This window comes from Helianthus annuus, chromosome 3 (genome assembly GCF_002127325.2).
Source record: "Helianthus annuus cultivar XRQ/B chromosome 3, HanXRQr2.0-SUNRISE, whole genome shotgun sequence".
Classification (NCBI taxonomy): Eukaryota; Viridiplantae; Streptophyta; class Magnoliopsida; order Asterales; family Asteraceae; genus Helianthus; species Helianthus annuus.
Genome location: NC_035435.2, coordinates 88472354 through 88500002, shown reverse-complemented (window position 1 = coordinate 88500002; position 27649 = coordinate 88472354). Strand labels below are relative to the sequence as shown.

Genomic DNA, 27649 nt, shown 5'->3' with positions numbered 1-27649 from the left:
TATCAACAGCTCCAGCTCCACACAGTTTTTTGTCAACAACAATAGGACCATCTATGTTTTGCGATGAAGAAAATAAACTGAAAGTAAAAAACTAAAAACATCAGCAAAAAAAGGTCTCACTTTTATTAATCCGTTTCATGAACTTGTGTGTTTAGACTTGCAAACATACCTAAAAAACTATGGTAGAAACATCTCTGCATGATCGAAGCTTGCATTATAGGTTGTTATGAACCATCAACGTTTAGTAAAGTCCTTGACACAAATATAGAGATTCGAGTCCAAAACTGGTGTGTGCTCGCATAAAAGACGTCTCGTGAGTAAGCCAAAATTGCAAAGAATCTATATATTTAACACAATGTTCAGAGTTAAATAGGCAATGATGTTATTTTTATAATTAAAATGTGAAGTGATATGTACAACACCAAAACTACTTTGCAATGTAAAAGTAAAATTACCATTTGAGAATTCAAAGTAATGAGATGTCTCCTCATACCATTGCTTCCGGCCGTGGGTCTGCTCACAAAAGGTAACAACAAACTCACCAAAATAAGCTACTTATCAACATGTCAATTTGGATTATCATTTATATCTCAACTGGACCACATAGGTAAAATCAAAAGATTAAGCTAAAAGGGTGTATACCTTCACCATGCACATTCTTTGGAACCATGAAAGCCAATTTCCTTCATTTTCCATCCACTGCACCTGAAACAAATATTTATAGATAGTTAAAAACCATTTGCAATCAAAATCATCATGATAAAAATATGGTATAAAAGTTTTACATGTAGTACTATTCATCGAGAGTCATGTGCAATTATGATAACTTTCAAGCATCTTGAGCATACCCAGCGAAACATACTACTAAAAGAGCAGTTGAATTGGTCTTTAGCATTACAGAATCCGACATTTGTCTTACACCAGACCAATTTTTCCCTTTATGATCTTCAGTAACAAATTTTAATGTCCCATCCCTTTTAAGTTATCTGAAACTGCATTCCATGGTTACTCGTTAGAAAACCATGATTGATTCATTAAAAATAAAGAAACTTATCAGTTCAAGTTTGATTAAAGATCATACCATCCAAGTCAGTGAACAACTAAAGAGAAGTCTTAAAGCATCTGTTTGAACGGATATCGATATCGAGTTTCAGAGAGAAACTTTACAGATATCAATTAAGAAACTCATCGATCATTATCCTGCAGACATGAATCAGGTGAATTCTTTTGTGAGAGATGAATTACTTACTAAACTATTTCATCTAAACAACATACAAGATCCTTTTCAAATCTAAGATATTTACAGCAATAATAATAAACTGAAAAGAGAAGTGTAAACTATACGAAGTAAGTTCTCATAGGTCCTACGTTACATGAAGCTCAGCCGTTGTTTAAAGAAGTATGGCTAGTCTCTTCCATGTACCTACACATGAATATACATGAGAACAATTCACCAAAACAACTTTCCCAAACATAGAGAGCCCCTTCAATTTGCTTCAGCTCTTATATACCAACATTCAGAATTTAAAATCATTTTATACCAACATTCAATTTGCTTCAGCTTTTATATACCAACTTGAAGTCATTTGCATCAATGTCACATCTCTCATTATATAATTCAATGAATATAACTTTCAAGAAATAAACAGGAAACAAAAGTGTTTATATATACTGCTGACACTTAAGATAAGATCAAAATCTACTAAAAGCAACATTTCACATTCAACACCTAACCCCTAAAATAAAAAAATAAAAAAAATCCTAAAAAAGGATTAATCAGCCCTAATTTCAAGATCCAAACCTAAAACCACAGAAACTACAAGCCCTAACTAACCCATTCAATCATAAGTAACCTAAAAACACATAAAGAATCAACAACACAATACTTCATTTCATCATTCAAGAATAATCAACATCCGTACGAGCTCAATCATAGAACAATGAAGCATACAAAATCAAAAATGTAGAGAAACTTTACCAAAATTGAGCTCTGGTGGTGTATAAACAGAATCATATCAGATTGTGAAGTAGAAATGCATCGATTTCAACTCATTGCAACTGAATCTGTTGGCGTTACTTTCAAGACCAAACTGTAGTTGTTTGTTGCAAGTGAATCATCACAATACTCCGATGATTGTTGTTCAAATGGAGTGAGGAGCGTTGATCTCGACAGTAGCATCGCGATCCATCGTTTGGTTGCAAAGGATTTGTGAAGAAAAAAGCCCTAATTTGCAGAGAGAGAGAGAGGGGATATAGAGAGTAAAAATCATATGTGAATTTGAAATGTCAGTAGATTGGAGGATGTAATAATAGAGCTCATTTTCTAATTTGAAATTTGAAATTCAAATGAAGAGGGCAAAGTTTTAAAGTGAATTATTTATGATTTATGATGTAATAATGAAGTAAGAAAATCCTAGTTGACATAACTGAGAGGATGACACCTAAGCTTTTCTTAGGTCAGCATTACTTCTCCTTTTATAGATAAGTAGATATATATATATATATATATATATATATATATTGAAACACTTGGAAGTAAATATAGTATTTATTTATTGTCATCACCCGTCTCCGTCTCCGTCACCGTACACCATCACAACCAAGTATTGTTACCACCCAATAATCGTCACATTTGTCTTACCTGTAAACCTTCAGCTGTTGACCAAGCTTGATTAAGATTAAAAATTTGTTGTATTTATTTACATGGTTTTAAAAAGCAAGAAGCGCACAAAAGCAAGAAGATTTAAAACCAAGCGCCACGTAAAAGCGTACTGCATTCCCTATTGTATGTGCAAATAATTATATAATTGAGTAAACTGTAATTTTACCCCCTGGGGTTTAGGCCAATTGGCAGTCTGACCCCCTCTAACGAAATAATTGCAATTCCCCCCCCCCCCCCCCAACGTTGTTGTTATGTCGCATAATTACCCCCTGCTGTCAACTTCTGTTTAAAGTCAACATAAGTAAGTAACGGTCAAAGGGTATAATGGTCTTTTCCACTCTAGTTTTATATCTTTCTCAAGATACCACCTTACATATATCACACTCTTGCACTCTTACCCCCCACCTTCCCCAACCTTATAAGTTACTCTTGTTTCTTCTCCGGCGATACCTGATCAACTGTGATCCTTCACATCTTCTACTCTCCTCTGTCAAACACAACTCACAAACAAAGAACACCAAACAGCAGATAATCCCATTTTCCCTCAATATATATTGAATTAAAAAAACCCATTTAAGTTGCAGTAGACTCCTACCTGTTCACGATGTTTTTCTCCAAGTCGGCGGATTTCTCCACTAATGTCTTCATTCCCGTTACATGGTAGATCAGGCTGGCCAAAACGAAAGTGTTTTGCGTTAAAAATTATTGCACTTTCTTTGGCTTCATACAATGATTGATGATTGACGGCATTTGGCTCTACATCTGTTTCAAACTCAAATGAAGATCTATAAACATTAAATTTGTTTTCATTGTTCCCACTAAAAGGAAGCCCGTCATTTCCTTCTTCGAAAATTATGGCAGAAAGTAGTCTCTGACTAAGGGGAATTCCCTCCGCACCAACGGTTGGTTCAATGCTTCTGTTTTCTGTTCCGTTAGGAAGTGTACCAGAACTATAATTGTCTTGATGAACTGAGTTTATTGTGTTAATATTGGAGTGAGTGATTCCCTGTATAAGAGTAGAAAAAAGTAAATTAAAAGTTGCAATTTACAACATCTAATATTGCCTTTACAACCCTGAAGAACCATTGTAAGAATAAATAAATAATATATTTATTTATATATGGCCATTATAATCATTTACATTATATGGATCAAAATATATAACAATCCATTAAATAATTAGTTGGTAATTGTTGATGGGCCTTATTACCATTATTAACTAATTAGGGTTTCCTTCTGGGTGCATATATAAGGAGAATAATGTGGAGGTTAAAGGGTTAGACAATTACACAAAACCCTAATTACTCATAACATCAAATCGCTTCCTCTCCATAGCCGATTATCCCTTTATCGGTTCTCCTCATCACCTCATTAGATTGCACCCTAAGGAGGAACCAAATCAAGATGACAATCATGTCAAACCTTATTGCTGCGTTTCACATCTGGATTCTTTGCTGACCTGTACTACTGCAATCAGGTATGTTTTCATGTTTTCCATTATGCCTAAAACAGAACTGACCAACATGTGGTATCAGAGCATATGTTGATTAGTCAGTTCTGTTTTCGTATCCATTATTCTGGGATTGAAATCTGGAAAACAGAGTTTGAAAACTTAATAAAATTTAAAAGTCTGTTTCGAGACCAAGTATCTCGAAATCACTGTTTCGGGAAAAACATAAATTCGAAACCCTGTTTCGAGTTTTTCTTCATAAACAATTTCGGATCTTATGTTTTGATGTCTTATAAATATTCCGAAATTATAACCTATTAATTCACCTTTCCGAAATCATTAAAATAACAGATTTTGGGTTCCAGAATTTATGTTTTAATTTTTTAGGGTTCATCATGTTCTTAGGAAAATTCGAAATTCCTTTATGTTTTGGAATGTAATTAGGATTATTGAGTGTTTTTTCCTGTTTTGATCCAATTTTATCATCTAAGTTTATTCGAAAACTGTTAATTGATAATCAGATAAAATTTTCGAAATATTTTGACAAAATTAGATCATCATTAAAACAAGAAACCATATCTCAAAAACCTTAGAATTTGAATTTTCAGTTATTATCACTAACAGCTGTAACAGGAAGTTTCGAGATCCCTTTAATGAGCCGAGACCAAGATCTCGATTCGAGACCACACGAACTCGACTCGAAATTATAAGTGTTCTCAAATGTTTATAACTCGAGACAACGATTTCGACTCGAGATCATAAGGTCTCGACTCGAGACCACTGAGGTTTCGACTAAGGGCTTCAATCTTTACAACTCGAGACAAAGGTCTCGACTCGAGACCATAAGGTCATAACTCGAGACCATAAGGTTGCGACTCGAGACCATAAAGCTACAACTCAAGACCACAACGTCACAACTCGAGACCATGGTTGCGACTCGAGACCTCATAAGGAGTCGAGATCTCATAATTCACAGCAGTCGAGACCATGATTACGACTCGAGACACTGAGGTTGCGACTCGAGACCATTAATGAGTCGAGACCTCATAATGTTATAAGCTGAGTCGAGACTTGACTCGAGATCTCACTCGGGATCTCATAACTGAGTCGAGATCTCACTCGAAACTTCATTATTTTAGGTTGTTTAATGTGAACTAAGATTTAGCTCGGGGCTCCGCCCCGAACCCCGTGCGGGGGCACGCTGCCCCTCTACAACCCTAGTGCTAACAGGTGGTTTGCTACTAAATAATTGGTTTTTGTAAATACTTAGCTAATTAATAAGGATCAAATAATGTTTTACAAAACCAAAATGGCTTAACTTGAATGAGCTTTTGATGTATCACTTCTGGCCAAAGCTGATTTGATGCATCTATTTATTGTTCAAGTATTATAAAAGCTACGTTGAGTATGCATTACAAACGTGAAATGTCTTAATTCTAGCCAAAGTTGATTTAATTCATTTATGTTTAGCATGCTTGACAAGTGCATAACTAAAGTGATTGTCTCATTTCTGGCAAAAGCTGATTTGTCATGATTACTTTGCACACATGCTTAAATGATTACACTTCTGGCCAAAGCTGATTTGTCTTCGTTTAAGTAGAATTTTAAATAAGTCTATTATTTTGATGTTAGTAATAGACATATCACAACCTCTTCACACAATGATCCTTATACTAATTGTAACGCCCTGCTTTTTCATACTTTCCATAATTAGAAAGCTCGCCTTGTAATGCTATTTTTGGAAATCTTGTATTATTGTAGTCGTCTTTTCGTTGTAAAATCCGAGACTTGGATCATAAATAAAATTCGTATTTCTTTAAATTCACCATCTACATGTTCATACGCTGGAATTCATTGTACATCGAATCCTTATTTGTAATTCATACTTATACGATACTTATTCACGATGCATGTCCATGCTTGTCCTTAAATTGTTGATACCTAAAAACCCCTAATACTATGCTTATTTATACAACGGTTAATCATCTAATATGTGACATATACTTGTCACTTACAAACATGTTACATACTTGTACATTACACTTTTTACCTAGTTAAATCATGTTTTATTTCATATTTCACCTTGTTACAAGTTAGGGGAAACATTGTTGCATATTATTACACAACTTAATTAACAAAATTAATCATTATAATGTTTTAAAAAATAAAAAAATAAAGACATATGGCAGCCCCAATTCAGCAAAATTCAGCCCCATATAGTTGGGTTTTGTGGGCTAGTTTCAAGGTGTAACCCCTTCTAAACACTTCCAAAGCCCAACCCATTGAAACCCTAATCCTTTCCCCTATAAATACCACTTATAACCAGCCTCCCTACCACTTTTGCAACACTAAAAACTCTCAAAACATCCTCCAAACCGTAGCTGAAAGCAAAGGTTCGAGCAGATTGACACCCCTTCACGAAAATGAGCATAACTCACTCAATTCTTATCCGATTCACTTGATTCTTTTTCCTACTTGCTTGGATAATCATGGGGTTCGATTCCCAGACTTCTCCTTGGAGAAATTAGACCTGGAAATGCCCCGAAATAGTCTATAAACTTTCTGTTTGATTTTTATGTTCTTCAAAACTTGTTTAAACCTATGCAACTTGTGTCTAACACATCTCATGCCTATGTCCTAATGCTTACAACTTATCCCATGGTTGGTTAAGCTTAAAAACAAGGTTGAGACATTTGAAATCAGAGGATTAAACCTCATAAACTTGGTGTTTTGTCTAGGGTTTCAACCCACAAATCATGTCAAACATAGTCTTTGATACATGAGTGATTATGGAACAACTTGGGTTGTCCAAACATACAATCCTCACATGGTTTGATGATTTCTATTAGTTAGTTTACTTTACATACATGTAAAGACCTTAGTTCATGACCCTCCTTGGTTGTTTTTACATCAAGTGTAGTGGTGAACATCAAAGGGGTACCTAAATGGAAGCCTTGTCTTCCTACCCCATCCATGACACCCATGACTCAACTTGAGGTACCTAAATGAAGATGTAATCTTCTACCTCTTACTTGAATACTTGAACATTTGGACTTAATAATATGTGTATAATATACGACCTACATACTATCTATGTACACTCGAATCTTTGATGTTGAAATCATATTCATTTGTCAAAGTAGTAGGTTATCATCTAAGGACCTAAACCTTGTTATGATTCTTATGGGTGTTCAACTCATAAAATCATTATAACCCATGAGGTTACCAAGTGTCATACAAGTGTTATGTGTGAAGATGAATATTTTGATATAATATTTTCATGTCACTTTCATTCCAAATCTCGACTCTAAACATGCTTGAACTTAAACCCTTACGCATTCAACCTTCCAACCTCGGCAACTTTGTCACATTGGATAATCGGAAAACATATGCAAACTTTGTGAGTATACTCCTATTCCCCTTTTACTTTTATCACTTTTGGGGTCTAACATGTTTTATCTATCAACAAACTTACACATGAACATTTTGCTTAAACACATGAACATTCCTATAACATGCTTGTATACGTGATGGCTTGATACTTTAAACTTGGGTGATTCTTATGTGTTGAACTTATCATTAACTTCGTACGAGCCAAACCGTGACATATGTAGCGCTATAGGATTAACGACCCGCCCTTTATCATCGGTTATGTCATGAGCATATTGCGTTTTCTTGGTTTGATATGTTAGACACATGCCATGTTTAAATGTTTATCTTGAATCACATGCTTGCTATGAGGAATTGTTCAAACTTATCTTTTGCTATGTACGTATCAAACTTGTATACTCGCCTTTGCTTTTGCATTGAACTTTATTTTAAACATGTTACAGGTTGAGGACGATGATGCTATGAAATGAAGTAGCGTTGATGTCACACCCCCAAAATTTCCACCTAGGGAGTGTCCCTGTTAGGCGTGTGACGACTAACAATGAGCCACCAATTACATTGAATCACAGGTTTGAAATAAAACTTCGTTATTTAAAGATAATAAAATCCCAACATACATTATTCCAAAAACCATAAGTTTAGCGGAAGCATTAATGTAACGTAATATAAGTGTTATCCCAAACAAACATAGTATAAAAAGTCTGATAATAAATCCAGCAAGCAACCATGACCACTCACGCCCTCCAGCCAGCAAGTTCCTACTTTCATAGTACCTATGGACCTGCGAGCATGTAACACACGTATCAGACAAAGCTGGCGAGTTCACAGTTTTAGAAAACGTTTGTTACCCGGTGTATGTAAAACAGTTTAATACCCACTGCAAGTAATATTGTTAATATCTCATTTCCAAACACGGACGGCTCACGGACTGCCCTTCCCACGTACTCCTATCTAGTACTGGGCCAGACTGGGTCATTAGTTCACCTCCGTCCTCTACAGGCACGGGGTGAGGGTGCCAAACCTAAGTAGCGCTACTAACTAATACCCGATGAGGGACTTACAAAAGATGATAGGTGAGAATATTAACCAATATACCCGTTTTTACCCAAAGACTTATCCCCCCCCATGGGATACCCACTGACTGTCCCCAACCACTGGGACGCATGCTCGAATGTAGTGAACTCACCTGGGATTGCTCGGTAGAATTAATTATTCGTTTAACCACAGTGATTTACCAAGCCCTATGATATTCACATTTAACAGTCAGTTTGCATACAAGCACACCACATATTCTTTCACATTTAATCATCAACTATCTTTCGATTCACATTACACATCAGTTTTGTATTCACATTGCATCGCATAGATCGTTACAGACTCCACAAGTAACAAACACATATAGCACATAATCCGACAGATTATCATAGCAAGTGTACGGACCCTAATACCCTCATGTTGCAAGTCGTACTCCCAATGTCATAAAGTCACATAGTCGAATTCTCAAGCTAGACCACACATTACACTATAGACATTTATGTCACACGTCATTTTGTTTCACTACTATAACCGATGAACAGCTACTTCACCATCCATTTCATCAATCTACTAAAGACACGGCCCGCTAGTCTTACCTACATAGGTGCGGGTGTGACCCTGGGTTAACTAGACCACAACCATTCCGCAGCCTATGACCCAAACTAGCCCAGCCCAATTATGCCTTAGGCACGGCCCCGCTTAAATGCAGCCCAACGGCTTCACACCTGGCCCAAATCGAACAATCATATATTGTATGCATCTGATATATATCCAAGCAAAATATATATATCAATTGTTAATGTGCTCGGTCTAATATATGTATATATATATACCAACTGTTACTACACTCGGCACAAGCAAAAAAACCAACTAAATCATGCAATTTTTGAATAACATCTCTAGTGATAATGAAAACAAATAAATTCCTATTGGACCTCCATTCTTACACTATCATCACAAGCACCTGTCATCAACATTTAATATTTTGACTATTGTGATATATTAGGATGCACATGGTTTGGTGACATCAAAGTTAGCAATTACATGACCACCATTTACACCTCCAAAATCAGCCAACCCTATCAAATCCTCACCCACCATTCTACAACTCTATTGGACCTTTAAGATTAGTGTGCACCAAAATTGATTTGATATCCTCCACTATAACATCAAAATTTATTATGGATCTTACTACATGCACACACATCGATGATAGTCAATATTATTATCCAACATTTAGTCATTTTCACACAATCAAATATATGTTCACATTTACTCAAAGCCATCAACAAGTCAGACAAATAAAACAAGCTACTGACCGACTGTGATGATCTCGACTGGGGGTCTTGGGTTTCGCTACTGCCGCACGTAGGAGGTAAGGTAGGGTAGGGTTTGTTGTGATATGCGTACCAATAAGTTACGTTCATGACATATAAGGGTTAACACCCATTTAAAGTGGGCTAATATCTAATTATAGTGGGCCGGTTACAAGTTTACATTGGTTACTCCCTATGGGCCGAAATTAATAAAACACACATGATGATCATTCAAGGCAAGTTAAGGACCAGTTGAGCTTAGGTGTTCTATTTGGGTCGATATCATAGGTATAGTTATAAAGCCCAACCTATACACGATCCGACAAATGTCAATAAGTTATTTAATCTAGTTACCGAACGTTTAAGTTTAATGAAGTTAAGATTACAAGGTCACCCGTCACTAACCTTGAAAGTTCGGGTTGTCACATCATCCCCAACTTGAAAGAAATTTCGTCCCGAAATTTGACACGTAAATACGAAAGAATGAAGTGAGGATTCAAGTTTGTTGCGGATTTTGCTCAGGTGTGACATCATCCCCAACTTGAAAGGGAATCTCGTCCCGAGATTCGCCAGTTTTGCTTGACTCCGCTTTGTCTTTGGGAAAAAAGGTGAGGGTACTTTAGTTTCATCTGATCCTCGCGCTCCCATGTGAACTCCGGTCCACGCCTTGAGTTCCAACGAACTCTAACGATGGGAATACGGCTGTGTTTACGCACTTTGACCTCACGGTCCATAATCTCGATGGGTTCTTCTACAAACTGCAGCTTGTCGTCGATCTTTAACTCTTGAAAAGGTACCGTTAATGGGTCGTCAGCATAACACTTCTTTAACTGCGACACATGAAATACGTCGTGAACATTACCCAGCTCAGTAGGTAACTCCAATCTATCAGCCACCTTTCCAATACGCTCCAGAACCTTAAACGGCCCAACATATCGTGGATTCAGCTTGCCACGTTTCCCAAAGCGTACAACCCCTTTCCACGGTGAGACTTTCAACATAACTCGGTCATTCACTTCAAACACTACCTCCTTGGCACGCTTGTCTGCATAGGCTTTCTGACGATCACGAGCAGCTGCCATACGTTCTCTGATTTTCACGATTTTCTCTGAAGTTTCGAGTACTATCTCAGGACCTGTGATCTGACTATCACCCACTTCAGCCCAGCAAAGAGGTGAACGACACTTCCTCCCGTACAGTGCCTCAAATGGTGCTGCCTTGATGCTGGTGTGGTAGCTGTTATTGTAGGAAAACTCGACCAACGGCAAATGCTTCTCCCACCCCTTTCCAAAATCAATAACGCATGCCCGTAACATATCCTCTAGCGTCTGATTGGTACGTTCACTCTGACCATCCGTTTGTGGGTGATAGGCCGTGCTCATATCGAGACGCGAGCCGAACGACTTATGCATAGCCTGCCATAACTCCGAAGTAAAACGAGGATCTCGATCGGAAATAATAGAAGTCGGCACTCCGTGCCTAGTAACCACCTCTTTAAGGTACACCGCTGCGAGTTGCGAATACTTATCTGTCTCCTTGATCGCTAAGAAATGTGCTGACTTTGTGAGACGGTCGACAATCACCCATATAGTATCGTTCCCAGCCTGTGTTCTCGGTAACCCCGTAACAAAATCCATAGCGATCTGTTCCCATTTCCACATGGGTATCTCCGGCTGCTGAAGTAGACCCGAAGGTTTCTGGTACTCTGCTTTGACCCTAGCACAAGTCAAGCACTTACTCACGTATGTTGCAATGAGAGCTTTCATATTCGGCCACCAATACAAAACCTTGAGGTCCTGATACATCTTATCGGACCCTGAGTGAATAGAATATCGTGATTTGTGTGCTTCGTCCATCACAAGCTCTCGAAGATCACCAAATGAAGGAACCCATATTCGTTCCATGAAGTAGTAGATACCGTCAGACCGTTGTTCGAACTTCTTCTTGTGTAGACCTCGCAATCCTTCAGCCTCGACATTTTCTTCCTTCAATGCTTCAATCTGAGCTGTACGGATCTGAGCAGGCAAATCAGAGTGAATAGTAAGCTGTAGGGCACGAATACGCTTCGGTTTTGGTTCCTTGCGACTAAGAGCATCCGCTACAACGTTAGCTTTACCCGGGTGATACTTGATGGCACACTCATAATCATTGAACAATTCCACCCAACGACGCTGTCGCATATTCAATTCTCTTTGGTCGAAAATATGCTGAAGGCTCTTGTGGTCAGTGTAGATAGTGCATTTCGTACCGTATAGATAGTGCCTCCAGATCTTTAGCGCAAACACTACTGCTCCTAACTCCAAGTCATGTGTCGTGTAGTTCCTCTCGTGAACCTTCAACTGTCGAGAAGCGTAAGCTATCACTTTCTCGCGTTGCATCAACACGCAACCGAGACCCTGAATCGAAGCATCACAATAAACTACAAAATCCTCAGTACCATCCGAAAACTTTGCGTACAACTGCTCCCTCCTCAGGAGTTCTAGAATAAGGCGTAGGTGCCGCTCATGATCCTCCTTGTTCTTGGAGTAAATTAGAATATCGTCAATAAAAACGATAACGAAGTCATCAAGGTATGGCTTGCACACGCGGTTCATGAGGTCCATAAAAACTGCTGGTGCGTTGGTTAACCCGAATGGCATAACCAAGAACTCATAGTGACCGTATCGAGTCCGAAACGCGGTTTTGGGAACGTCTTCCTCTCTGACTCGCACTTGATGGTAACCAGACCTTAAGTCGATCTTAGAGTAAAAGCTCGACCCTTGTAATTGGTCAAACAGGTCGTCAATACGAGGCAAAGGATATCGGTTTTTGATCGTCATTTTGTTGAGCTCGCGATAATCTATACACATTCGTAAGGACCCGTCCTTCTTTTTCACAAACAAGACTGGGGCTCCCCAGGGGGAAGAGCTAGGTCGGATGAAACCCCTATCCAACAGCTCTTGGAGTTGGTTCGATAGTTCCTGCAGTTCTCCCGGCGCTAGACGATAAGGAGCACGAGCAACTGGGGCTGCCGCTGGGGCGAGATCAATCTGGAATTCCACCTGACGATGTGGAGGTAACCCAGGGAGTTCCTCAGGAAATACATCAGGATATTCCCGAACAACTGGAAGATCCTCGATCTTCCTTTCATCAGACGATGAATCGGTAACAAGAGCTAATATAGCAGGATAGCCCTTACGCAAATACTTCTGAGCCTTCATTGCCGAAACAATACTAACTGGGGTCCCGCTGCGATGACCCTGAACTGATAAAAAATTCCCCACTGGGAAGGGGAACACGTATGATCTTCTCCTTACAGAGAATCTCCGCTTGATACTTGGACAACCAGTCTATACCAACAATCACGTCGAAGCTTCCAAGAGTAATAGGAATCAAGTCAATGTCGAAGACTTGACCCAGGAGATCGATTTTACACCCAAATAGAACATGTGTAGCTTCGATTGTTTTACCATTTGCGATTTCTACCAAGTGTTTCATTACAAGAAGTGTAGGTCTTAACCCTAATTGGGAGCTAAACTCTAAAGACACGTAACTCCAGTCGGCACCAGAATCAAATAAAATAGAAGCAATAACACCGTTTACCGAAAACGTACCAGTAACCACGTTGCCGTCGTTCCGCGCTTCCCCAGCTCCCAGCACAAACCCGCGCCCACGCGCAACATTACCCCCGTTGTTCCCTGCATTGTTATTCCCGTTACCACCCCCTGTGTTCTGTCTCAGCTGAGGGCAGTCTCGCTTGAAGTGCCCCTCGGCCCCACACTGATAACACCCTTTCTGATTACCCTGAGTTTGCTGAGGCTGTTGCCTACCCGCCTGCTGCGCTGGCTGCTGCTGAGCTGGAAGTGTGGTCCTACAATCCCTGGCCTTGTGCCCCGGTCGATTACACCGATAACAAACTCGAGTACACTGCCCCTTGTGATGAAGATCACACTTGCTGCACAAGGGTAGCTTCCCCGCATATGATCCCTGCCCTGATCTGTTACTCGAGTTCTGATTTACTGATGCTGTCTGGCTGAAACTGCGGGTGCTGCCAGTATCCGTCTTCTTCTGAGGCTGTGTAGAGTTGAACCCCTTGTCCGTATCGTTCCACTTACGTTTGCCATCTGCAGCAGATGCAGTGGAAGTAGTGGCAGCTGTGGTAGTGCTAGAAATACGAGGTGGCAATGAGTCGCTCTCCACCTCCTGGTCAACGATTTTATGTGCCAATCTAACAATCTGGGTTAGGTTATTGAGGTTCGCTGCTGTAACTAAACCCTTCACCCGTGGAGGTAACCCCTTAATAAACAACTCGATTCTTCGGGGCATGGGTCGGGACAAGTTCGGACACAAATCAGCTAACTCATACGACCGCTTCACATACGCCTCGATTTCAGACCCCACCATTGTCAGATGATAGTACTCATTCTCTAACTTCGCTATTTCATCTCGAGGACAGTATTCCTCTCTCATCAGTTCTTTAAAATCATCCCACGTAGTGGCGTTCGCCGCCTCAATACCTAGCAGTTGGACCTGGGCATTCCACCAGGTCAAGGCACCATCCAGAAGCGTGCCTGCTGCAAACTTTACTCTATCCCCAACTGGGCAGTTACATATCGCAAACACTGACTCCGCCTTTTCGAACCAGCGTATAAGTCCCACAGCCCCTTCAGTGCCACTGAAGGTCTGTGGCTTGCAATCCATGAAAGTTTTAAAGGTGCAGACCGGTGGGTGAGGCTGGTTTTGTGGCGCCGGCTGACCTATTAACGAGAGAAAATAAACCAACAAGTAAGACTCAAGTTCACGATTCAAAGGAAGGAATGTCTGGTACATGTCATACCAGCCTGATAAGCTGCCAAGGCTGCAGCCACCTGGGCGTTGAGTAACGCCTGTAGCTCAGCTTGAGTCATATGGATTTCACCTTGTTCGCCACCGCGGCCTCCACCACGTCCACCGCGTCCACCACGACGACCTCCACCACGTCCGTCCATGATTCTATAAGTATGGAAAGAAGTAACAAATTAACAGACCATCGCAGGCGGATGTCAAGTATTGCTATAGTATTCACAGTTTTAGAGGTTCTATTACAACATCGACTAACAACGCGGGATCCCTTTTTCACACTAGTCGAGATTTACTGGGACTCACATGCACCTCACGTTGTTATTATGTGTGCACCCATAATAATAACCTGATTTGCATGCTTGTCTCAGTTCCTCCCTACTCATGTTAGAAGGTTTCCCCTAATTCATACAGTACGACCGTCGATATCACAACATAGAGCATGTAAACACAAGAAGAGTCCTACTCTTTAAAACACGTAGTATAGACAGGTAGCATAGTAATTCGTATTGTAACATCATATGTGCGTTCGAGTGTGATACCAATCATGAGTATGTACTAACTATGCTATACAATAATAAACAAGAGACGAACCTCGCTGCCTGGAGTTGAGTGTCATGGTCCATGTCGTATCAGTATGTCGTATCAGTTCAGTTATAGTCTGGTTTTATAAAACATTTTTAAAACCAATTCACTATAACCAGTGGCTCTGATACCAAACTGTCACACCCCCAAAATTTCCACCTAGGGAGTGTCCCTGTTAGGCGTGTGACGACTAACAATGAGCCACCAATTACATTGAATCACAGGTTTGAAATAAAACTTCGTTATTTAAAGATAATAAAATCCCAACATACATTATTCCAAAAACCATAAGTTTAGCGGAAGCATTAATGTAACGTAATATAAGTGTTATCCCAAACAAACATAGTATAAAAAGTCTGATAATAAATCCAGCAAGCAACCATGACCCCTCACGCCCTCCAGCCAGCAAGTTCCTACTTTCATAGTACCTATGGACCTGCGAGCATGTAACACACGTATCAGACAAAGCTGGCGAGTTCACAGTTTTAGAAAACGTTTGTTACCCGGTGTATGTAAAACAGTTTAATACCCACTGCAAGTAATATTGTTAATATCTCATTTCCAAACACGGACGGCTCACGGACTGCCCTTCCCACGTACTCCTATCTAGTACTGGGCCAGACTGGGTCATTAGTTCACCTCCGTCCTCTACAGGCACGGGGTGAGGGTGCCAAACCTAAGTAGCGCTACTAACTAATACCCGATGAGGGACTTACAAAAGATGATAGGTGAGAATATTAACCAATATACCCGTTTTTACCCAAAGACTTATCCCCCCCCCCATGGGATACCCACTGACTGTCCCCAACCACTGGGACGCATGCTCGAATGTAGTGAACTCACCTGGGATTGCTCGGTAGAATTAATTATTCGTTTAACCACAGTGATTTACCAAGCCCTATGATATTCACATTTAACAGTCAGTTTGCATACAAGCACACCACATATTCTTTCACATTTAATCATCAACTATCTTTCGATTCACATTACACATCAGTTTTGTATTCACATTGCATCGCATAGATCGTTACAGACTCCACAAGTAACAAACACATATAGCACATAATCCGACAGATTATCATAGCAAGTGTACGGACCCTAATACCCTCATGTTGCAAGTCGTACTCCCAATGTCATAAAGTCACATAGTCGAATTCTCAAGCTAGACCACACATTACACTATAGACATTTATGTCACACGTCATTTTGTTTCACTACTATAACCGATGAACAGCTACTTCACCATCCATTTCATCAATCTACTAAAGACACGGCCCGCTAGTCTTACCTACATAGGTGCGGGTGTGACCCTGGGTTAACTAGACCACAACCATTCCGCAGCCTATGACCCAAACTAGCCCAGCCCAATTATGCCTTAGGCACGGCCCCGCTTAAATGCAGCCCAACGGCTTCACACCTGGCCCAAATCGAACAATCATATATTGTATGCATCTGATATATATCCAAGCAAAATATATATATCAATTGTTAATGTGCTCGGTCTAATATATGTATATATATATACCAACTGTTACTACACTCGGCACAAGCAAAAAAACCAACTAAATCATGCAATTTTTGAATAACATCTCTAGTGATAATGAAAACAAATAAATTCCTATTGGACCTCCATTCTTACACTATCATCACAAGCACCTGTCATCAACATTTAATATTTTGACTATTGTGATATATTAGGATGCACATGGTTTGGTGACATCAAAGTTAGCAATTACATGACCACCATTTACACCTCCAAAATCAGCCAACCCTATCAAATCCTCACCCACCATTCTACAACTCTATTGGACCTTTAAGATTAGTGTGCACCAAAATTGATTTGATATCCTCCACTATAACATCAAAATTTATTATGGATCTTACTACATGCACACACATCGATGATAGTCAATATTATTATCCAACATTTAGTCATTTTCACACAATCAAATATATGTTCACATTTACTCAAAGCCATCAACAAGTCAGACAAATAAAACAAGCTACTGACCGACTGTGATGATCTCGACTGGGGGTCTTGGGTTTCGCTACTGCCGCACGTAGGAGGTAAGGTAGGGTAGGGTTTGTTGTGATATGCGTACCAATAAGTTACGTTCATGACATATAAGGGTTAACACCCATTTAAAGTGGGCTAATATCTAATTATAGTGGGCCGGTTACAAGTTTACATTGGTTACTCCCTATGGGCCGAAATTAATAAAACACACATGATGATCATTCAAGGCAAGTTAAGGACCAGTTGAGCTTAGGTGTTCTATTTGGGTCGATATCATAGGTATAGTTATAAAGCCCAACCTATACACGATCCGACAAATGTCAATAAGTTATTTAATCTAGTTACCGAACGTTTAAGTTTAATGAAGTTAAGATTACAAGGTCACCCGTCACTAACCTTGAAAGTTCGGGTTGTCACAGTTGATGCCTAGATACACATATAGACGTTTAGGTTTAATCATTGTATCAATGTTGATTATGTTGTATTGTATTTCCTTTGAACTTGAAGTTATTTGATTTCTTTGTAATGTTGACAAAAGAATTATGAAATGAAATCGGTTTATTAAATATTGTCACAAATAGTGTTATGATGACTCTAGCAATCTTCACACTTCGTCTCATCCCGATGTTTCCGCCATTGGTTGGGGTGTGACAGATTGGTATCAGAGCCATAACTATAGGGAATTAGGAAAAGTAGGAATGCTTTAGCCTAGTCTATAGTTTTAGAGCCTTATTCTTATGTTTTACTTGAAACTACTTGCATGCTACCTTATTTGCTCTTATTCATTCTCTTTTGATCTTTTAAGCATATATGGCGCTTATGTGTTAACACTTGACATGCTAAATTTCTCTTCTAAGGATCCTAGTTTTCACAAGAACCTCCTAAATTCATAATTTCTTCTGTGATGAAACGAACTTACTTTTTAACGAAAACCTTTTTCCTACACCAATTTACAAAACACGTGGGCAAGAAGACTTCATAGGGACCGACCATTTTTCGGATTACGTAAACCCTTTTAAACAAAATTAGCATTTCTATTTGTTACAAAATACGTTATGCATAACCAACGAGTACTTTATGTTCCTTTACATATACAAACTATATTCTACCTTTCAAACCAGGCTCAATCTAATTTTGATTCGATAAACTCAACGTTTTGTTGGAACAACTATACATGCACATCGTCATACACGTTTTAGTCGATATCTCGCGATAACACCATTTATATCGTTCGTATCTACATACTTAGCCTTTCTAATCCGCAATGCCTCAACGTACACCATATACGCAATATTTATTTTTCATACCTACACCTATGTTCATACGTTTTATGCTTGTACTCATACACATACTACTTATACGTTTTACGCTTCTGCTTGTACACATATTACTTACACGTTTTATGTTTATGCTCATACATACATGCGTATTCATACTTAAACTTATGCTCATACTTTCATCCTTACTCATGATTCATACATTCATACCTATACGCGAGCGTAACCTGAGGGATTCGCTTGTGTGGGTCCCACACATACTTAAGCATGGACTTGCTTATATACTATATTCTTGTACGCACACATTCTAAACTTTTTATGTATACCCCGATTCATACACAACTAGTACAAGCTATGCGGATCATGCGACGATCAAAATAATCACGGGTGCACACGGGATTATAGTGATAGGCGTCTGAGAACCATAGAGTGTGCTACTGCGTATGGTAATACACGGAACGTAACATGACACCGAAGACGAAACGGACGTAACATGGTCAAAACATGGTGGATACGCCGCTGGTACTTCCTATATATAAGTGTTTTCACCATGTTACCAAAATTTCGTAAAACGTGCCATGGGAAATTCAGTGTTTTACAGACCTCTTGGACCTAATACAAGCTTTAAGCAACTCACAAACATATTATGTCCGATTATCCATGACGAGACTTCATCCTTAACATGCTACTTTCATCTATCTAATGCCCATATCATTCGTATACTTGCGTTCATTTAGTGTCAATTGTTCGCCCCATGCTCCTATTTCCTTCCTTTCATACGAACCTCGTTCACAATCAAGCTCGTTTAAGCATTCAAATCCTAACTTATCTTATTACCCTTAGAACTTTCTAATTTTTAGCCATTTCAAATCGTTTTACCTATACCTGTTTACCCCTGCTTATGCCTCAAACCCATTTCGGCTCGACAAATCATTTTACAAACTTATCTTTATCTTCCCAAAATCTCGTACTTTTCAAAACGTTTCAAAATCTCAAGTCTCGAACTGTTACCAAAACTCTTTAAATCTACCTCTTAAATAAATTTCGGGATGAAATTTCCTAAAGGAGGGGAGACTGTAACGCCCTGCTTTTTCATACTTTCCATAATTAGAAAGCTCGCCTTGTAATGCTATTTTTGGAATGTTGTATTATTGTAGTCGTCTTTTCGTTGTAAAATCCAAGACTTGGATCATAAATAAAATCTGTATTTCTTTAAATTCACCATCTACATGTTCATACGCTGGAATTCATTGTACATCGAATCCTTATTTGTAATTCATACTTATACGGTACTTATTCACGATGCATGTCCATGCTTGTCCTTAAATTGTTGATACCTAAAAACCCCTAATAATATGCTTATTTATACAACGGTTAATCATCTAATATGTGACATATACTTGTCACTTACAAACATGTTACATACTTGTACATTACACTTTTTACCTAGTTAAATCATGTTTTATTTCATATTTCACCTTGTTACAAGTTAGGGGAAACATTGTTGCATATTATTACACAACTTAATTAACAAAATTAATCATTATAATGTTTTAAAAAAATAAAAAAATAAAGAAATACGGCAGCCCCAATTCAGCAAAATTCAGCCCCATATAGTTGGGTTTTGTGGGCTAGTTTCAAGGTGTAACCCCTTCTAAACACTTCCAAAGCCCAACCCATTGAAACCCTAATCCTTCCCCCTATAAATACAACTTATAACCAGCCTCCCTACCACTTTTGCAACACTAAAAACTCTCAAAACATCCTCCAAACCGTAGCTGAAAGCAAAGGTTCGAGCAGATTGACACCCCTTCACGAAAAGGAGCATAACTCACTCAATTCTTATCCGATTCACTTGATTCTTTTTCCTACTTGCTTGGATAATCATGGGGTTTGATTCCTAGACTTCTCCTTGGAGAAATCAGACCTGGAAATGCCCCGAAATAGTCTATAAACTTTCTGTTTGATTTTTATGTTCTTCAAAACTTGTTTAAACCTATGCAACTTGTGTCTAACACATCTCATGCCTATGTCCTAGTGCTTACAACTTATCCCATGGTTAGTTAAGCTTAAAAACAAGGTTGAGACATTTGAAATCAGAGGATTAAACCTCATAAACTTGGTGTTTTGTCTAGGGTTTCAACCCACAAATCATGTCAAACATAGTCTTTGATACATGAGTGATTATGGAACAACTTGGGTTGTCCAAACATATAATCCTCACATGATTTGATGATTTCTATTAGTTAGTTTACTTTACATACATGTAAAGACCTTAGTTCATGACCCTCCTTGGTTGTTTTTACATCAAGTGTAGTGGTGAACATCAAAGGGGTACCTAAATGGAAGCCTTGTCTTCCTACCCCATCCATGACACCCATGACTCAACTTGAGGTACCTAAATGGAGATGTAATCTTCTACCTCTTACTTGAATACTTGAACATTTGGACTTAATAATATGTGTATAATATACGACCTACATACTATCTATGTACACTCGAATCTTTGATGTTGAAATCATATTCATTTGTCAAAGTAGTAGGTTATCATCTAAGGACCTAAACCTTGTTATGATTCTTATGGGTGTTCAACTCATAAAATCATTATAACCCATGAGGTTACCAAGTGTCATACAAGTGTTATGTGTGAAGATGAATATTTTGATATAATATTTTCATGTCACTTTCATTCCAAATCTCGACTCTAAACATGCTTGAACTTAAACCCTTACGCATTCAACCTTCCAACCTCGACAACTTTGTCACATTGGATAATCGGAAAACATATGCAAACTTTGTGAGTATACTCGTATTCCCCTTTTACTTTTATCACTTTTGGGGTGTAACATGTTTTATCTATCAACAAACTTACACATGAACATTTTGCTTAAACACGTGAACATTCCTATAACATGCTTGTATACGTGATGGCTTGATACTTTAAACTTGGGTGATTCTTATGTGTTGAACTTATCATTAACTTCGTACGAGCCAAACCGTGACATATGTAGCGCTATAGGATTAACGACCCGCCCTTTATCATCGGTTATGTCATGAGCATATTGCGTTTTCTTGGTTTGATATGTTAGACACATGCCATGTTTAAATGTTTATCTTGAATCACATGCTTGCTATGAGGAATTGTTCAAACTTATCTTTTGCTATGTACGTATCAAACTTGTATACTCGCCTTTGCTTTTGCATTGAACTTTATTTTAAACATGTTACAGGTTGAGGACGATGATGCTATGAAATGAAGTAGCGTTGATGCCTAGATACACATATAGACGTTTAGGTTTAATCGTTGTATCAATGTTGATTATGTTGTATTGTATTTCCTTTGAACTTGAAGTTATTTGATTTCTTTGTAATGTTGACAAAAGAATTATGAAATGAAATCGGTTTATTAAATATTGTCACAAATAGCGTTATGATGACTCTAGCAATCTTCACACTTCGTCTCATCCCGATGTTTCCGCCATTGGTTGGGGTGTGACATTAATGATCCTCAATTAATTTTTTGTGATCATTTTGTCTGCCTTACTCTTAGTACCCATTATTTTATTCACTGTAGTTTTCTTCTATAAATCTATATCTCATCCACTCTAATTACTAAATCTAATATGTTTTGCTTTATTTAAAGTTTCTATAAGAATTAGCTCTTAAATTAAATCCTTGATTATCTCTTAAGACACGATAATCGTATTGCTCTCTTCTGATAAGGCACTACAGAAGAAAAGTAGAGCATGATGATTAGGATAAATCGAACATGATGTCTCTTATGATAATCAAGAACTCTCTAACATAACTGCTATCACTAAAGTTATTCCAGATTAAGTCTTTTCTAAGACTAATCTATAATTGTGGAATAATCACAAGAGCTCCTAAGATGCATGCCTTCATTTAAAATTCTAAATTATAAAGCTAAGTGGTATATGTGAATACATAACAATGTACAATACCATGACCCATAAAATTAAGGGCTTACGCATGGAAATAAGTACATTTTCCAGTACATTACATACTAAGATTTTCATTTGTACAATTTGATGCCTTATAAATCAACTATAACACTCAAAAATACCAAAGTATAACGAGTGTGTTGATAAGCAACATATGTACAAAGAAATAAATGTTTGAAGCTGGAAAATAAGTTGTTACTCACCTTACAACCACTTAAACTTTAAAAGAGGATTTTTCTAAGGTCCATAGACAAAATACAAGTACAAAATCCCAACTCTAAGGTTCTTAAAGGGAAAATCTCAATGCATAATTATGTCATTAGACTATGCATAAGCAATGAGATTATCCATTATTCAGAAGAACAGTTGGATAAGTTAATTAGATAGTCACTTACTACTGATATTTAAGTCTAATAATTCTTTAATATTCCTATTAACACATGATTAGTTGACTCTAGTTTTAAGCGTTTCCTTACCAGAAGTCAACAAATAACTAACGTGAGAGTTAGTGGCAAAATTAAATGTTAAGACTATAAGAACCATAATAAGCAGTCTTGTAACAACGCTTTTCGATACCTTATATATTCTGAAGATTAATCAGAATATAGTATCATAATTAAGCAATGTTATGAAGATTGTGAGGTTTGCACAGTCAACATAAAGTCACATTTATCTTAAACTCTCATCTTATTTGTTCTAAATATCTTAATTGAAACATTACTAAGATAAAACTAGATGATACCTTACATTTTCACAACTTTTGTTATCATGCAAATGAGAATTTGACAAAAGGAAAATGAGACTGATAAATTTCATCCATTATAACCAGAATTCATGAGAAATCATGACATGGTTGATGAGGATGATTATTCATCTAATCTCATTCTAAGTGATTTTAAATCATGACGTTACAGCCCTAAATATTACTTGGCTTAAGAAATAAGTATGGGTCCATCATAAGTCATTTATTGACATTCGTGGAACTTATTCCAAATGGAATATTCAGACATAATTCATTTATCATTTAACAGGCTATCAACTTGTATCTAAATTTTGTCACATATGGCCCACTGTCTTAGAAGAACTCTATTCATATATGTACTTAATAAGATTTCTATTAAATATGTCCCTAAAGTTTCTTATGATATCTGGACATTAAAGAAATCAAATAAAGTCTAACGTATATATGATAGGTTCCCACGTCATGTAGCTTATTGAAACTTCTCTTGTAGCATTCTAGAGATATTAAAGATCAGTGGGAGCATTAAGTGTCTTAATAATAACTTGCAATAGTTGCAAGAGGTGGGGAGTGAAAATTTTACATTACCTAAATTTACACCTCTTGTATAAGACACCGCTCCATCACGACACTGTTCTATCAAAACTTGTCTCATTAAAATCTAATGCTACTCTTACAAAAGTTTCATTGTTGCTTAATTGTGGACACACTTAGATTTCTTACCTAAACTAACATACTCCTCAACAAGAGAAACTACAAAGACTGGTCTCATTAACTGGTTTCTCTATTAGAATTTGTTGGTCGTTAAATCTTGACCCTAAGCATGCTGAGTTCCTAAAGTTTTCTAAGGTAAGTGGGAGCACTCAAAGTCTTATCATGATTTGCAAGGAATACAAGAGGCGGGGGGAAGAGTGTCATTAAATTTCACTCCGGATTTAACTCCGATTACACCTCTTGTACACCATACTGCACCAACTCTTACAAACCTTAGAATGAAAATGATAGCAACCTAACCAAGAGCTAATCCATAAAGCTAAAACTTTTAAAACCCAATAATCAACTCAGGAGGTCATCTAGGTTTAAAAGCCTGCTAACTTTGATGATTACATAACCTCCCTAACTGAAGTTGAAATGGATTATGGAAAAGTTTACTGATCCAATCTCTTCAAATTAAGTCATTAGTGTCAATCAATCTTCTAAATGGAATAAAACAGTTTTCTAGTAAAACTGATTTTATGTGTTCGTATAACGCTTGGGATTTGATTGAATTACCTAAGAGTGTTCATAATTAAACCAAATCCTGATATAAGCGTTAAGACACTAAGAAGCATGATTGATTGTCAAAGGTTATACTTAGGAAGAGATAAATTATCAAAGATTTCTTTGAGGATCATCACTGTTCTAGTAGCTTATAATGGTTTAAAGCTACATTAGATGAACATTAAAAACAATTTTCCCTAACAAATGGCTGACACATTTACATGTTCATTAGATAACAACCTAAATTTTCAAACTGAAGGTTAAAGAACACTTTATTTGTAAGCCAATAATATCCATGTATGGGTTAATGCAAACATCATAATGTGATGAAAAGCTAACGTAATTATTTTCATCAAGAATCAAGTGGATTAATGAACCTACCTCAAAATGAGTGGGAGCAACTAAGATAAACTTGTCTATATAGATGATATTCTTTTGACAAGTATATGTTACATAAGTCAAAGCATTTTTAACACAAACTTTGATATAATAGATCTCAGAGATGTCTCTTATGTAATAGATATCATAACATACCGAGATAGACCCAATGGGACATTAGTTTCGTTCCGTAAGTTTAATATTAAATGGGTCCTTACATATGTAACAAAATACTGCTCTCCTTTAGAGGATAATAGGATAAATGAAATTATTCCCTTATGCTTCATTAATTGGAAGCCTTATGTAAGTTTAAGTCTATACTCGTTTATATATTACTCACATTGCAACACACTAGATATGTCTAGATTAATGTGAAGCATCTAATGGAGTATTACAATATCTTTAAAAGAAACAAGAGGCTAAAATTTGAAGAAAAGTGAGAACTAAAAACCGGTTTATTACTCTAACTTTGTGATATTCAAAGATTACAAAATGTAATTTTGGGTATATCTTTATGTCAGCAGACAAAATCTATCTCATGGGGGAGTCATAATACACCGATATCAACAACCTAAGTTATAAGGACATAATATAGTCACTAAGTGTTGTTGGAAATTTATCAGTGGACTCATAAGTTTATTAACTCCATATAATTAATGTTTTGAAGACTTAGTGTGATAAAGTCAGCTACCATAACTCCTTGAACAGTAACAGTTCAAGAGGTGCTGCATTAAATTTCGATACGCAATTAATTATTCATTTATGAACGAATTGAGGAAACTAAGTTTTGTATCGAATACATTCATGATATGCTTAAGGATCCTATAACTGAAGGGCTATTACCCGTAAGTCTTATTAAGAGAGCTCATAGACGGGTATTAATTAATGGTCGTGCGCAATTGCATATCGTACTATGAATGACTAAGTATTAGTTAATTTTCCTCACCAGTTTGATTTTGTATGTCTCTAAGAATATGTCAAGTCGACATAATGGCATATAGATAAATAAAGATACAAATCAAACAAAGGGCTTATGCGTATTTTGATCATGACGATTAGGTTTTAAATTAAGGCTATAGTATGATTAATGGGGGTCCTGAGTCGCATAATGATTCTACGGCTGTATTTCTCTGCTATACTACTTGTTTAAGGCTAAAATGAGTGTTAACTCCTGATCAGGCTTATCTAATACTCATAGTAAATGATTACTCGGCCAAGTGGGAGAATGTAAGAATAAATAAATAATATATTTATTTATATATGGCCATTATAATCATTTACATTATATGGATCAAAATATATAACAATCCATTAAATAATTAGTTGGTAATTGTTGATGGGCCTTATTACTAGGGCTGACACGACCCGAAAACCCGACACGAACCTAACACGAAATTCACGGGTTTAGGTTTAGTCTAAACGGGTTCGGGTCAGTTTCAGGTTTAACCCGCGAACCCGTTTAGGTTAACGGGTCGGGTTCGGGTCAACCTGGTCGGGTTGGCAGGTTGACCCGTTTAACACATTTATACTATATTATATTTTTTACAATATATTTTATGTCATAAATTAAATGGGGTGTGTATTTTATGCAATCATTATAACTTAAAAAAAGAAATTAACATATATTTTATAATTTAAATATGATATTATTATATACATATGTGTTTTTTAAGTAAATTTTATTTTTAATATATTAATTTCAGAAAAAAATAAAAAAATTCGGGTTGAACGGGTCGTGTTCGGGTCAACCCCCGAAACTTCGGGTCGTGTTCGGGTTCTTATGTATGATACGATTTTCGGGTTCGGGTCGGGTTCGGGTTTGTGTAAAATTTTCGGGTTCGGGTCGGGTTGAACCCGCCAACCCACAAACACGACCCGTTTAGCACCCCTACTTATTACCATTATTAACTAATTAGGGTTTCCTTCTGGGTGCATATATAAGGAGAATAATGTGGAGGATAAAGGGTTAGACAATTACACAAAACCCTAATTACTCATAACATCAAATCGCCTCCTCTCCATAGCCGATTATCCCTTTATCGGTTCTCATCATCACCATCATTAGATTGCACCCTAAGGAGGAACCAGATCAAGATGACAATCATGTCAAACCTTATTGTTGCGTTTCACATCTGGATTCTCTGCTAACCTGTACTACTGCAATCAGGTATGTTTTCATGTTTTCCATTATGCCTAAAACAGAACTGACCAACAACCATCACCTGTTGCTTTAAACAGGACATGTCCACATCAGATACAAAACCAAAAAGCGGTTCCATTTGCCTCCAAAATGGACTGGATAAAGCATTCTGAACAAAAAGAGTTAAATATCAATGTGGATGGAAAGAATTCTGAAAAATGTGCTCAATTAGAAGTGGTGGTTGGTGGGGGAGATGGTGGTGGTGATAGGTGGTGGCAGTGGTGGTTGATGGTGGTGGTGGAGGGCTTATGAGAGAGGGGGTAATATTGTAGAGTAGAACAAACCATATGGGGTAATATGAAAGGGTAACATAGTAATTTCACATTCCATTTAACAGATCTGTTAACTTATTTGACGGCAGGGGGTAAAATTGCGACATAACATCAACGTTGGGGGGTAAATTGCAATTATTCCGTTAGAGGGGGTCAGAGTGCCAATTGGCTTAAACCCCAGGGGGTAAAATTACAGTTTACTCTATATAATTTATATATCTACTATAAGCTTTAGCATCATTTACCCGATATTTAGACATAAATAAACTTTGTATATGTTTGAATCTT

The 27649-nt window shown here is 37.5% G+C and overlaps 1 protein-coding gene and 1 long non-coding RNA gene across 2 annotated transcripts; both read right to left on the bottom strand.

The window, feature by feature from the left end:
* Positions 1-633: 633 nt before the first annotated feature.
* LOC118490158 lies at positions 634-1148 on the bottom strand. Its single transcript, XR_004888412.1, has 3 exons — positions 1082-1148; positions 786-992; positions 634-705 (listed from the first exon to the last, which is right to left on the bottom strand). It is a non-coding gene; the product is annotated as an uncharacterized LOC118490158 (long non-coding RNA).
* Positions 1149-3116: 1968 nt separating this feature from the next.
* Positions 3117-27474, bottom strand: LOC110931531. Its single transcript, XM_022174919.2, has 3 exons — positions 27112-27474; positions 3258-3668; positions 3117-3149 (listed from the first exon to the last, which is right to left on the bottom strand). Exons 1-3 carry the CDS (start codon positions 27166-27168, stop codon positions 3117-3119), a joined length of 501 nt encoding a protein of 166 aa, XP_022030611.1. The 5' UTR covers positions 27169-27474.
* Positions 27475-27649: the final 175 nt, after the last annotated feature.

Coding starts and splice junctions, on each gene's coding strand:
- LOC110931531 (XM_022174919.2), bottom strand. CDS start 27,168: ATGGAACCGCTTTTTGGTTTTGTATCTGATGTGGACATGTCCTGTTTA. Junction 3,669..27,111: donor TGTCCTGTTTAAAGCAACAG/GTGATGGTTGTT, acceptor ACTCTTATACAG/GGAATCACTCACTCCAATAT. Junction 3,150..3,257: donor GAGAAAAACATCGTGAACAG/GTAGGAGTCTAC, acceptor TGTGTTTGACAG/AGGAGAGTAGAAGATGTGAA.